This window comes from Podarcis tiliguerta, assembly GCF_965153285.1.
Source record: "Podarcis tiliguerta genome assembly, chromosome: 14".
Taxonomy (NCBI): Eukaryota; Metazoa; Chordata; class Lepidosauria; order Squamata; family Lacertidae; genus Podarcis; species Podarcis tiliguerta.
Window position 1 is genome coordinate 6467035 of NC_139547.1, and position 14219 is coordinate 6481253.

The 14219-nt window shown below is 46.4% G+C and overlaps 1 protein-coding gene across 1 annotated transcript in view; it reads left to right on the forward strand.

The window, feature by feature from the left end:
• WDR72 (WD repeat domain 72) overlaps positions 1 to 14219 on the forward strand; it is an 81988-nt gene that overhangs the window by 40461 nt on the left and 27308 nt on the right. The window contains exons 15-16 of the mRNA XM_083413231.1: positions 7398 to 8209; positions 10895 to 10980. Of these exons, the coding sequence (XP_083269357.1) occupies positions 7398 to 8209; positions 10895 to 10980 (898 nt within the window). The remainder of the gene's footprint in view (positions 1 to 7397; positions 8210 to 10894; positions 10981 to 14219) is intronic.

A 14219-nucleotide genomic window follows, 5' to 3' on the forward strand; every position in this document is an offset into this window, starting at 1 on the left:
AAAGCCTGCCACTATTCTGTGACGCTGTCATTGGCCCTAATAAAGACATCACCCAACTGTGGATTTTTGAATTTTTTTACTGGGCGATTTTTTGCTTCTTAGAACAGATTCCTCTTCTGTGGACCTCTTGGGCTCCCTGACAGTGTAGCTTCCTCTATGGCCTGGTGCTGATCATTGCCATCTAGCCAAGCTGTGACCTGACACTCCTTAGTGACAGAATACCTGGATAGGGGTAGCAAGAAGGCTTGGGCATGGGGCTTCCATGGCACCACATGAGGGGTGGTCTTTGGTAAATTTTCATAATATGGCACCCTGTGCGAGGCCAAAAATTGACGCACCCAAACTGATCTCTCAATTATGGATGTGCTCAATTATATGGCTCTATGCTCTGTGCGGGGCAACCATGTAAATCATTTTGCAGCACAAGGGTTTGATTGTGCAGGTACCAGCCAACCTTTAAAAATGATCGCTGCTCCCCACCACCCAAAAAACAGGAGTTCCAGTGCTGCGCATGCAGCAGAAGAAAATATTTACTTTGCTCAATTCTTTGCTCAATGCAGTTTCCATTTTCTGCTTCTATGTAATGAAAAATGAAAAACACAGAAGCATAACAATAGGGAGAGGACTCTTGGTTTAAGAGATTTTTCTCCTAAACAAAGAGTCCTGATATTTCTCCTAAACCAAGAGTCCTTCCACCTATTGTTATGGTTCTGTGTTTTTCATTTTTCATTACACAGAAGCAGAAAATGGAAACTGAATTATTATTATTATTATTATTATTATTATTATTATTATTAATGCTTAATTGTGAGTGAATTTAACATGTAATAAACTACAGCTTGCATGTCAGTGCATTGATATAGTTCTCTAACACCCCGGAGTTAAAATGGCTTCAGAAATAAATGTGTTCAGCATCTAGGCCCACAAATGTAGTGGCACTTCCAAGATTCAAAGCTCCCAATTATGAGCATCTCTTTCTGTTGTCAGGAGCTGCTAGCTTTAAGTGCCTGGCTGGGGAGGAGGTGTGCGAGCCTCACCGAGAGAAGGAAGGAAAGACTATCCCTGACAGCTTCAGACAATGCAAAGGGGGGAGGCAGCAGATCGATGCTCCCTCCCCCAATCTTGGAAGTCTCTGCTGCTCCTCGCCCCTCCACTGTCCCGCCCCCAACCCCGGTCAATGTAATGACAAGAAAATTGGTGTAGAGGCCAGTCTTGCAGCTAGATCATTTTAGACCCTGGACTTAATGGTCCTCACGCACACACACTAAACAGTCATGTGTGTTACTCTGGTTAGGAAGCTGACTGCTCCTCTCTCTAGCCATGCCAGGGTCTGCAAATGCTCCTACATTCTTGGCACAAGAGAGCAAAAAATAAACAGCCCCCCACCAAAACACACACACTAAAGGTTGGGCAACCTGATAAAAAAGAGAGAAATACTTTGAGCATGTGGCGTTTCATATTTTATACTCGCTTCAATCTCCAAGGCTACAGGAATAAAACAAGGTTTGCTTCTGCAGCCCTGAAGCTACGCACATTTACTTGTAAAAAAAAAAAGGATAATAAGTATTTTTAAAGTGAAAAGAAAAATATAGAAATGGGCATCTGTAATGGCCTGCTTGCCTGCCTGGCTCTCCCTTCCCCTATAAATTGGTTTTAAAGGTATGAAAGGCTGCTGTGGGAGTAACCACTGTCAACCTCGGTGGGGCTGAGACCAGGCCTGCTTGCTGCTGCCCCCCCCCTGCACAATCTGTCGCTCCCCGGGTGGTCATTTGGTAGTGGGGGGCAGGGTGGAGGCTGGACTTTGGCCCCAGGTCTAGCCTGAGCTCCACCACCGGTAGAGCCTTCAACATTTGCATGAATTCTGCTCCTATTCCTAAATGTGTGCTAAATGAAGCAGAGCTGTTTTGCATTGCAGTGTGTGTGCAGAGCAGCAGCAGTCAATGAGAACACAGAAGCCTCTCAGGTACCCTCCTGTCTTAGCTCTGCGCTGATAGGCCTGCCGCTCCCACCTTGGGTGCCAACAGCCAGCAGCTCTGGCGTTTTGGGTGCTGGACAGCTCCCACACCCATATGCCGCGCTGGGGAGCTGTCCAGCCTCCTGGAGCCTGACAGCAGGGCTGGGTAGGTGCCTTCAGAGTTGTCCCCAGGATCAGGTTGCTTGAAGGTTGGCAGGGCGGGCAAGGGGGTATATGGTGTGCATGTCCTATGCTCCTGTCCCTCGTCCCCCACAGCTTCTTGGCCCAAGGTCCCATGTCTGCCCCACTGCTGTGTGAGCCCACTGGGAGACTTTGGCTCTCAGGAGGTTATACAGGGGTCCTCCCCACCCTTCGCAAATGACTGGGAACTTGAAAAACAAAACAGAACTCTTCTCTTCAAGGGCACGGGCATCTCTGAAAAGGAGAAAGCTGTACTGACATTCAAAAAACCTGGTTTTATATGGAATTTTACTGTCACTGAAATTAACTCAAGTTTCATTTGAAGATAACGCAGCACAGCTATTCAGTGGCGTAGCGTGGGGGGTGCAGGGGGGGGCCGGCCGCACCGGGCGCAACATCTGGGGGGGCGCTCGCACTCGCAGCTCTCTGCCCCTACCTGGCTCACTCACTCTCTCTCACTGCAGTGCTGGCTGTGCGAATCCGATCCGAGCAGCCGGGTCGCTGCCCATTGTGGAGGGGAGGGTGCCAGGCGTGCGGTGCGGAGAGAGAGCGAGGGACTATCTGGGGGAGGGACAGTGCAGCGGGGGTGTGTGTGCAAATTACTTGCCTTGCCCCGGGTTAGGGGGCGCAAATTACTTGCCTTGCCCCGGGTGCTGACAACCCACGCTACACCACTGTAGCTATTTAAAGCCTTCTGAATGCCAAACAAAGGCTCATTTCCATGCTCAGTTATTACTGGGCCTCTGAACACTCTATGCTGGGTCTGGGATTATTTTTTTCCACTTGAAAATGTTTATATATTAATATAAGCAATTTGTAGATTGCCATTTATATTTCTTTTTTTTAAGCATTACTGAGCCGCCATAACTTAAAATATCAGGGTGAAGTCCAACAATAAAATATAAAACATATTTAAAAACTACAGAAACCATAAACGGGAGCACGCTGAGGACAGAGCAGTCAAAGCAGCCTTGGAAATACGCTTCTAACAAGTAGAACTTTCTGTGGCATATGAATCCGGACCCATTTTTGTGATATCAGTTTAAATGAAACAAGCAAAACACACCAAGCCACCAAATGCAATTTCTGCCAGCCTCTGTAATCAAGTACAAGCAGCTCACTAAGCCGTGGCCTTTCCAGTCCAAAATGTTTGCTGATTTCGTGAAGCAATATTTTATGCTCATAAACTGGCTGCAAGGTGGGAGTGCAATTCCATTTATCTTGATATTCTTTAGCTTTATAGAGCCTGCCAAAGTGTCCATCTGTTCGGCGGAGATTGCTTCCCCTCGCGAGTGGTCAGGGGGAGTGAGCTGGGAGAGGTCAAAGGAGCTTCTTGACCTCGGGTGTTTCTCGCCGGAGCAATTGGAGTAGAGGGAGCCGGGTGCCATTACGAGGTGCTGCTCAGCAAAGCAGCCCCCACTTTAATTGGTAATGATAGCAGGGAAGACACAGCGAAGCCACAGCCAGGAGAAAACAAAAGGCATCCAATATAGTAATTTATTACCGGTTGCTGGGTTTCAGCCGCTTGGTTGTTTTACCCCTGCCGCGGCCGCGGAGAGCAAAAAGAGGCTCCAGCACTTAATGCAAAATGGAGGCCTTGCTGCCGGCAGGGCAGCGTGGGGCTCGGAAGAAGATTGCCTCAGCTATTAGCTGGATCATGGGTTTGTGCTCGTTGGCTCGGCTCTCCGGGCCCTTCTCTCCAGTGCATCAGCTGCAATTTCCGGCTTGCTTCTTTGCCTACAATTTGCCCAGTCTTCAGGCTGCTGAGCTGGTGTCAGCACTCAAACATGGTGAGATGTTGGGGCCCATGGAGCCAAAAGAGGTGCACCTGTCCACTGTGTTGTCCAAGGATGCCTCTGGCCCCACATTTACAGGTGCCAGGGGCTGCTGCAGACTCTCTGGGCAGTGGCCTGCGGTGTGCCAAGCGTTAAAGCTGCCTCTCCTCTTGAGCGTATGGGTGGGGTGGGGGAGGGCTGCAGGTGGTTGGCACCAGTGGGGGGTAGATGAGGGTGCTCAGTAGATAAGGGCCAAGGGAATCACTGGGAGTAGCTCCTCAGGCTGCTGTCCACCAGGCACATCTTAAGGAACCTGCTTTGCATTTTTGCTCATTGTTTCCCAGAGCCAGCAATATAGCCAGTGGTTGGAGCGACTTGTTCCCTTGCCAACCATTTTGTGTGGTTCTTTTAGTCCTACTTGGAATCCTGTCCATGATTCAGCTGCCTGGTTATTCCAGCTCTCTGCTTTTTGCTCCTTAAAGGTAAAGGTAAAGGGACCCCTGACCATTAGGTCCAGTTGTGGCCGACTCTGGGGTTGTGGCACTCATCTCGCTTTATTGGCCGAGGGAGCCGGCGTACAGCTTCTGGGTCATGTGGCCAGCATGACTAAGCCACTTCTGGTGAACCAGAGCAGCGCACGGAAACGCCGTTTACCTTCCCGCTGGAGTGGTACCTATTTATCTACTTGCACTTTGATGTGCTTTCGAACTGCTAGGTTGGCAGGAGCTGGGACTGAACAACGGGAGCTCACCCCGTTGCGGGGATTCGAACTGCCGACCTTCTGATGGGCAAGTCCTAGGCTCTGTGGTTTAACCCACAGCGCCACCCGCGTTTTGTTCCTTAACCACTTGCTAATCCAAAAGAGGACCTTCCCTCTTATTTCATGTCTTTGTAGGAGTCTTTGGTGAGGAAGTTTTATAAAAAAGCTTTTTGAAAGTCTAAGTTCACAACTGTATCACCCCTCTCTATATGCTTGTTGACACTCTGAAAGAACTTGAAGAGTTTAGTAAGATAGAACCTATCCTTGCAGAAGCCCCGCTGCTTCCACTTCAGGACTTATTCTTCTATATGCTTTGTAGGTCTTAGTTCAACAACACTATCCACCAGTTTTCCTGGAATAAACTTTAAGCTAACCAGTCTGTAATTTCCCCGATCCTCTCAGTATTCCTTAAAAAAATGTTGCTGCAGTGGCTGCTTTCCAGGAAGCCTGAAACAGCCCCAAGAATCATTCATTTTTTCAAATAACGCATCCAATGGCAAAAGCATCGCACCAATATTATTTGAGATGTAGAAGATGCATCTCTAACCCTGGTGCCCTCCAGATGTTCTGGACTACAACTCCCATCATCATCTTCCCTGACCATTGGCTTTGCCAGCTTCTAAGACCAATAGGAGAATTGTTGGTGTGGAATGTGCGATTATTCACGGTGCATATGAACATCTAATGAATGTTCAGATTTGTTGGGAGAAAATCTTTCAGGCAGATATGAATATTCAAATAGCATCAGAAGATCTCTCCAAGGCAGGATCTGTGAAATGTGTACTGGAGAGATGTGTGCTTTGTAGAATGTGCAAGGACTTGGCCGCAGATTTACTCCTCAGCAGAAATGAGTCGGCGGGCCTGTATGTTGCTCACCTTCGGCATTCTGATTCCCCCAAGTTTTTTGGGCGTGACAATCTCTGGAGCCTTTCTGCCCTGTTCTGACTCTAGACAGAGCAGCCTCCTTGCAGCTTCTGACTTTTATTTCCTATCCAAAGTTTCTTAGCAAAAGGCAACAGTTTCTCATTTGCAGACTTAGCAGACCTAGGTGTAAAAGCATCCAGATTTCCTTGTTTTCCACAGGTATGAATAACCATTCCAGTGTCCGTGCCACTGGGAACCAGGCCTTTATTTAGAGAGCACTAGGGGTGTGGTGACCTCTCCCTTTAATGGAGAAGGGAGGATGGTTTTCTTTGCAAAGCTACCACATGATTCCATTTCTTGGTTCCCTTGTGGAAGGAGAAAGCTTTGGTTGCTCCTGTTGTCTCTCGATTTAGCACTAATCCTGCCGTAGGATGCCTTGGCATCAGGAAGCTGGAGTGCCTGAAGAATTCAAGTGCTCTGCTTCCTAATGGACGTGTGCATTCTAAGTGGGCAAGACATAGTTCCTAGAAGCAGGTGAATCCCAGCGGCAAAGAGCCTGCAGAGATGAAAAGGTCACCTGGTAAAATAGCATTTCCATTGTACTTTCCATAAAATGTTTGTGTGGTGGGTCTGGCTTAGACCAGTTAAGGTTAACAGCCTGTGTTGATGTATTTGAGGATGAGGGGTTAGAGAAGAATGACCTTTCCCTGGAAGCAGGGGATTAGCCTCCTCTCTCTGCTGAGTTTTGCCAGAGACTCTTTCCCCCTTTTTAGTCACTGAGTCTGCAGTGAGCACTAGCAGAAGCAGCGAAGTCTTGGCTCTTGTTGAATTGCACATGGTAGTTTTACATGGAGGAACTGAAGCAGAAGGAGCAAAAATGGTGAAAGAGACTCTCCCCCCCCCCCCATTGCAGTCGACAATGCAGGCACCATTTGCACCCTCCTCCCAAATTGACTCTCTCAATTAAAATGTGAGAATTGCATTTTTATTTCACTCTGCCTGTTTTTAAAAGGAGCTTCCAAAACTTTTTCCAACACTGTCTTACAAGGCATTGGAAGCTGTAGTAGTCATCAAAGAAAGCAGTTTGCTTCATACTTTTAAAATTTATACTTTCCCCTTCAACAGGTTTCCAGGGCAGCTTACAAAAAGTTAACATTACAATAGAACACCACCATACAAATCCATTTTGCCACCTGCCCACCTCTGAAATGCCATGCCCTGTTTGGGGTGACTTTGCTCTCAGTGCCATCTTGGAATAAGTAGTAGTAGCAGTAATAATAATAATATTTATACCCCCCCCCCTCTGGCTGGGTTTTCCCCAGCCACTCTGGGCAGCTCACAACAGAATATTAAAAACACAATACAGCATTAAACATTAAAAACGTCCCTAAACAGGGCTGCATTCAGATGTCTTTTAAAAGTAAGATAGTTGCTTATTGCCTTGACATCTGATGGGAGGGTGTTCCACAGGGCGGGCACCACTACTGAGAAGGCCCTCTGCCTGGTTCTCTGTAACCTCACATCTCGCAATGAGGGAACCGCCAGAAGGCCCTCGGAGCTGGACCTCAGTGTCTGGGCTGAACGATGGGAGTGAGACAGGGTCTTCCCTGGAGTGCTGTCCCTAGAGAAACCCATCAGACTCCTTCTGTGGGTCACCAGAGATTGAAGATGCTTTTATTTAACAGTCTTGACCTTTGGTTTGCATTCGCTTTTGGTTGTTGGTTGCATTTTGCTTTTGGAAATGGTTTGTTATATTTACCTTTCTGTTGACCATACTATGTGCTGTGGGTAATTTTTAGTGGCTGAGCAAAATGTACATTATTCTTGTTCTTATTATTTCCAGCTCCCCACTGCCTGCCATACTCAGTGGCCTTTTACCATCCTGCCTGTGAAGACGGAGCGACAGAACATCCATTTTTATGTCCTTCTCTTTGATTTGGAAAAATTGGCCGAACTCCTGCATTCAGCCCAGCTCAAGGGACTGAAGTCATCCAGCTCATTCCACAGCTATGATGCTCTAAAGAGAGCCAAAAGCACAGCTGACAAAAGGATGCTAATGATGAAACGAAACAGAACTTCTGGGTCACTCTTTCCGTTGGATGGGCAAGTCAAAGCTCCAGCTGAAGAGCAAACATTTGGGGAGAGTAATGCAGTTGGCTCTTTGGAGCAAAGTGGCGGCATCAAAAGACACAAAAAGCCGAAGAGTTCAAAGAAGGTTCGGAGGCAGCCATCAGGAAAAGTCAATGTGAATGTTGTCATGGATGCAGCAAAGCTCCTCTTGTCATGCCTCTTGCCTTGGGGTGTAGATGGGGAGTTGGATGATCTCTGTGTTCAGTATTTAGATATCTTGAGACTTCTCTATCCAGTCTCACTTGGACTTATGTCAAGGAACAATCATCTCTCCCTGACATTGCCAGGATGGCGCTGTGCCAGTTCCCCAGGGGCAGAACAGCAACAGGAGGCAAATCACTTGTTCTCCAGAAAAGTGCTGGATTTGTGTCACAGGTACATTAGTGTGGCCCAAGAGCAAACAGGAAGGGTCAATGGACACACAAAAAGCATCCGTACCACAGAGAGATCCCTGACTCTGAGTTACTTACTGAGAAGGATATATTTAGTTCAAAGGATATTTGGCAGGCCCTTAGAAAAGACCAGGTAAGAACTTCCATTTTCCAGTGTTCCTCTAATCCCAAGCAGGCAAAATGTTAGATGGCACAGATGGAGGGGCAGACATTCCTTTGTCTGCCTATCATTTGTCATTCATAGTGTAGCCTAGTGCCATGCCCTGGAAACCCATTAAGAGTGTTTCCAAATTACTCCTAATTAACCCACATTTATATCCTTTGGTGTACCAGTTAGGATTTAGCTCCTTCTCATTTCATCTCCATGAAATGGGAATAATAATTTGCATAATTTCTTTGTTTTGCTTGCTCTGTTTATTCCTTGCTTTCTAGAGGGTCGTACAGATGGTTCTCAGTTGGTTGACTCCCAGCTAGGCACTGCTCAGGGGCAGAAATCCTTTGCTTTAGTCACTGAACTTTAGTCACTTTTGCTTTCAGACCATTTTTCTGGGCCATGATTGTGATGGAACTGTGTTTTACAGTGCTTATTCCACATATTGTCACGTCCCATAGGCTGCCACAAAAAGGGGAGCAAATGTTTCAGAAATTACCAAGGGCTGCCCCATATAGCTTAGGCTTCATTTTATGACATCTAGGCTTGAAGACATGAACAAAGATATATTTTGTGAAACAGATTCCAAGCCACTGTTGAAAACTGGGGTCTCCACATAACCTTAATTTATGCGGGAGGCTGAACCTTGTAAATAACAATTGGGCTTATATCCAAGGAACTAATGACATCTCCCATGCCTAGATTCAGTTTCAGGCACTGTCCCAGTTCTCAACTTCACCGAAGCCACCAACCAGATTCTTTTTTTTTTTTTATGAGGAAAGAAGAGGTGGATACTATTGGTATCATGGCAGCATCTCACACTAAATACTTCTGCAAAGTCCTTGCAGGTAGGGGAGAAGAAAATACGGAAAAGGCTATGAGGAGGAGAAAAATAGATCATCATCAATCATTCCTTGCTACCAGGAATGGAACCTGAGAGTAGTTTCCATTTGCCATGCTATCAACACTTCCTGCTCAAGAGTGTCACAGACCTTAGAGTTGGGACCTAGTGAGCCTAGGGCTTGCTGATCAGAAGGTTGGCGGTTCGAACCCCCGTGACGGGGGTGAGCTCCCGTTGCTCGGTCCCGGCTCCTGCCAACCTAGCAGTTCGAAAACACAGCAAAGTTCAAGTAGATAAATAGGTACTACTCTGGTAGGAAGGTAAACGGCGTTTCCATGCGCTGCTCTGGTTCGCCAGAAGTGGCTTAGTCATGCTGGCCATATGACCCGGAAGCTCCCTTGGCTAGTAAAGCGAGATGAGCGCCACAACCCCAGAGTCGTCCGCAACTGGACCTAACTGTCAGGGGTCCATTTACCTTTAGAGTCAGTCAGTAGGACAGAGCTCATCTGTTTCCCATCCCCACCCACCTCAGACATCATTCAGCACCTCTCCCTTATAAGGCATTATAAGCCTGGAAACTAGTAAAGGTCTTGAAATTGAATAGCATACAATATTTGTAGTGCACATTTTGAGAAATTTCAGTCTCCCTACCTTGATAGATATAAATATAGACCAGGAAATGCCTGGTTGGGGCACTCCTGGTTTTCTATTTGCATATAAAAAACTGGACCATGGAAACTGGCATTTCCCAGAATTAATTAAACTGAGGAGTTGAAATTGGCAAGTTGCAGGAATCATCGTCCCAAGACGCAGTAAGAAGGCCCCTTGTTTGGTCTACCCTTTTGACACTTCCTCCCACACCATGTTTGGTCTACCCTTTTGAAAGTCCACCATTAGTTGCGTTTTTATTACTCCTGCCCATTAAACAGGAATATCAAAATGAAGTTGTTTGGTTGGTTTGCTTGTTCATACCCACTCAAGGGCACATTTATTTTGCTGGCTGCTCCTTCAGCATCTGGGCAGGAGAGAAACAATATGTGCTGTGTTTTTAGCCAAGCCAAATGCAGCATGCTAATTAGACAACTGGTGTGGGTGATCATTGTCCTTCAAGAAACCTACATGGCTCTTGGGTCTGGCCTTCTAAGGACAACTAACTTGAAAGTTGGGGGGAGGAGAAAAATTGTGCTGCTGGTTCTGCCAACAGTCAAGGCAAGAAGAAAAGTGGCTGTGAGGGAGGAGCCTGTGGCAGGCAGGCAGGAAGTCTAGATGGCAACTGTGCAGCTGCCAGTCATTTCAAAGGGCTGCTTTATGCCAAGGGCCTCCCATGACTGGCAGCTTATATTGATGAGGAGCACAGTCCTTTCCCAGGCCTGCTTCCTTGGATGCTGGGAACTGAGCCTGACAAGTCAACACATGCAAGAGGCTGGGGAGTTTGCTTTGCTGTGGACTGTGGACTGTGGGCAAGAGAAGGGCCAGGCAGATGATTTGTCACATGGGATCCTTGTTGCTTTAAGCAAGTGAGCCTGCTTTCTGTGCCAGCCACGGAGGACAAATGGCTCTTGGGAAGTCTTAGCAGGCTGCCCAGCTTCACACTCTTTGATCATCTGAAAGATAGCTGTACACTACGGGAGGGTCCTCCTCCAGTTATAGATGTATATTGGGTTAGAGCCAATGTTAGTCCTACTCAGAGTAGACCCATTGAAAATAATGGGCATGACTTACTTAGGTCCATAAAGGTCAGTAAGTTTACTATAGCCCGGGATTGCTTAGTGGCATCTCTGCTTGCTTGCACTGATCTCTTTGACTGTTATAACATTTCCCCTCAGTCACCAGAAACTGGAGTCTGCACGCAACAAATGGAGACCCACACCATCTCTTGGGACCACAAGCTCTTATGAAGAGTCCACTAAACGTGAGTATCAGGAGACAGGGCAGAATTATGGCAGACACAACCCATGTTTGTTTTCTAGACATGACAGCATTGAAAACACATTTCGAGGTGCTGAAACATTAATGTCATCCTGTGCGTTGTGAGAAGGGAGCCTGAGTTTTCCATATGTTCCTCTAGTACCTTCTGAACTTTGAACTTCTCACAACACTCAAGATGCCCCAGGTATCCTTACTTTCATTTAAAACACTGGTCCATCATGATCAGTGGTGTAGCGTGGGTTGTCAGCACCCGGGGCAAGGCAAGTAATTTGCGCCCCCAAACCCATGGATTTGCGCCCCCTAACCCTAACCGCCAGATGTTGCGCCCGGTGCGGCCGGCCCCCCCTGCACCCCCCACGCTACGCCACTGATCATGATCTCAACTATTTTCAACTGGTAGGGCAGCTAAGCCATGTGGCCTGAAGCACTGGTGTGATGCACAGCAGTTGTTTCTCAGCCTCTGGCTTGTGAACTTGAAAGATGTTGGGCCAATAAATCATTTCAGTGCTGCTGCAAGTGGGCTTTCCTCTTCTTTTGTGAGGTATGACTGCTAAGAGATGCCATTTGGGGTTTTTACTTATGGGTGGTGAGTGACACCACCCTTCATATGAATATTTCAAACTTCCATTATCGTAAAAGAGAAAGAGAGAGACCTAAGTTAGCGTTCGTCCAGCAAAACTGTTGTATGAGTAAGATCCCCCCCCAAGCAAAGCTTCAGCATTGTTGATAACAAATTCTTAGCCTAGTGACTATCCGAGGCTTCATAGTTTTCATTATGACTTGATTTTAGCTACAACTGGACTGTTCAGGTAAGTTTTTAATATGTAACACTGTACTGTTTTTAACAGTTGATTGGGAGCTGCCCAGAGTGGCTGTGGAAACTCAGCCAGATGGGCGGGGTATATGGTAAAGAATAAATTATTATTATTATTATTATTATTATTATTATTATTATTATTATTATTTCATGCTTTAATGCATGGGTAGGTGAACTAACACGGGTGGCGCTGTGGGTTAAACCATAGAGCCTAGGGCTTGCCGATCAGTAGGTTGGCAGTTTGAATCCCCGGAGAAGGGGTGAGCTCCCGCTGCTTGGTCCCTGCTCCTGCCAACCTAGCAGTTCGAAAGCACATCAAAGTGCAAGTAGATAAGTAGGTACCACTCCGGCAGGAAGGTAAATGGCGTTTCCGTGCTCTGCTCTGGTTCGCCAGAAGCAGCTTAGTCATGCTGGCCACATGACCTGGAAGCTGCACGCCAGTTCCCTTGGCCAGTAAAGCGAGATGAGTGCCGCAACCCCAGAGTCGTCCGCGACTGGACCTATTGGTCAGGGGTCCCTTTATCCTTTACTAGGCAAACTAATGCCCAATCACCTTCTAAATCTGGCCCGCGGATGGTCCGGGAATCAGCGTGTTTTTACATGAGTAGAATGTGCCCTTTTATTTAAAATGCATCTTTGGGTTATTTGTGGGGCCTGCCTGGTGTTTTTACATGAGTAGAATGTGTGCTTTTATTTAAAATGCATCTCTGGTTATTTGTGGGGCATAGGAATTCATTCATTATTATTTTCAAAATATAGTCCGGTCGCCCACAAGGTCTGAGGGACAGTGGACTGGCCCCCTGCTGAAAAAGTTTGCTGACCCCTGCTTTAATGTAATGATCATATAAACCTATGAATAACCTGTTGCAGGCAGAAAAACATACAGCTGATGTAAGAAGAAGCTGGCTAGTTTCACTTCTCCCAATTCCTGGCAGCTGCATGGGCCACAAGATTCCCCCCCCCCCATAAGCAACAGCTTTTCTCACCCCAGAAGCAGCATGCAATAAACTCATAAAATCTGATCATGTCTTTGTCTTCATAACTTTTAACAATGAGTCTTGTAGCACCTAATATATTTATTGTAGCATCAACTTGGTCAGATGTGTTTGATTTTTCAGTATACCCATAGACCTTTGGCTCAGAGCTAAATGAAACAACCTCCCCCTTTTTGAGAGTTTGCCCAATGTGGCCTGCAAAAAGTCAATATTCATTTGTTGTTATAAACAGCGGAAGAAATTTCAGGAGTGGACAGGCAGGTGCCAGATTCCTCAAGGAAATGCATAAGGCCTACATCACATCCTAAATTATAGTCAGATGGGGGATCCTTTAAATAACCAGTCCCCTTCCTCCAAAAGGATGCTGAATATGAAAGTTGGAAGCTGGTTGTCTGAAAGGGCCCAGAGAACAAAGCTGCTCAGTTTTTACCCAGAGTAAGCTCCATTGAATACACTGAGCAGACAGTGTAAGGCTTCATTTACAACAAAAGAATCAACATTCCAGGTGTTTCCTAGTAAATGGCTGCCTACAGTAGCATTGCAATTAGAGAATTTAAAGTGGATTGGTGGCCTTTTTCTTCAAAACTAAAGGAAGGGCTTCACCATTTCCTTCACTTGGTGCAGGGATTTTATTTTCCCTATAAACAGGACTCCAATTTTGCACCTACACACACACACACCACTTTTAATTGTTCTCTGAGAATATAGATGGAAAATAAGATATGGCCATGCATGAATGAATAATAAATACAGTGGTGCCTCGCATGACGAAAAGAATCCGTTCCGTGAGTCTTTTCGTCTTGCGGTTTTTTCGTCTTGCGAAGCAAGCCCATTAGCGGATTAGTGCTATTAGCGCTATTGACAGTTCAAGGGCTAAAAACGGCTTTTTAAGGCTTAAGGGATTAGCGGTTTTGCTGCTAAAATGCTTTTAGCAGCTTAGCGCTTCAGAAAAAGGGGTTTTGGAGCGGGGGAAAAAAATATCAAAATTTTTCGTCAATTTTCGTCTTGCGAAGCAAGCCCATAGGGAAATTCGTCTTGTGAAGCGCCTCTGCAAACGGAAAACCCTTTCGTCTTGCGGGTTTTCCGTCTTGCGAGGCATTCGTCTTGCGGGGCACCACTGTATAATGGAACCATGGAGAGGGTAGAGGGAAGTCAAGGGATTGGAGAAATCCCACACTGCGATATTGTATTGATGTTTATTTTATATTGTTTGTTATGAATAAAACCAATAAAAAAAAAAATTGTTCTCCGAGACATAGAGGGAAGGAAAAAAGAAAACCAGGGCATTCCAGGATCAAATCAGAAACTGGGATGGCTTCTGTAATTCCAGGACTATCCCTGGGAAATTGGGACACATGGAGGGTATGTGAGGATTGAACATGGACCTTTCTGCCTGCGTAGGACCTCTGC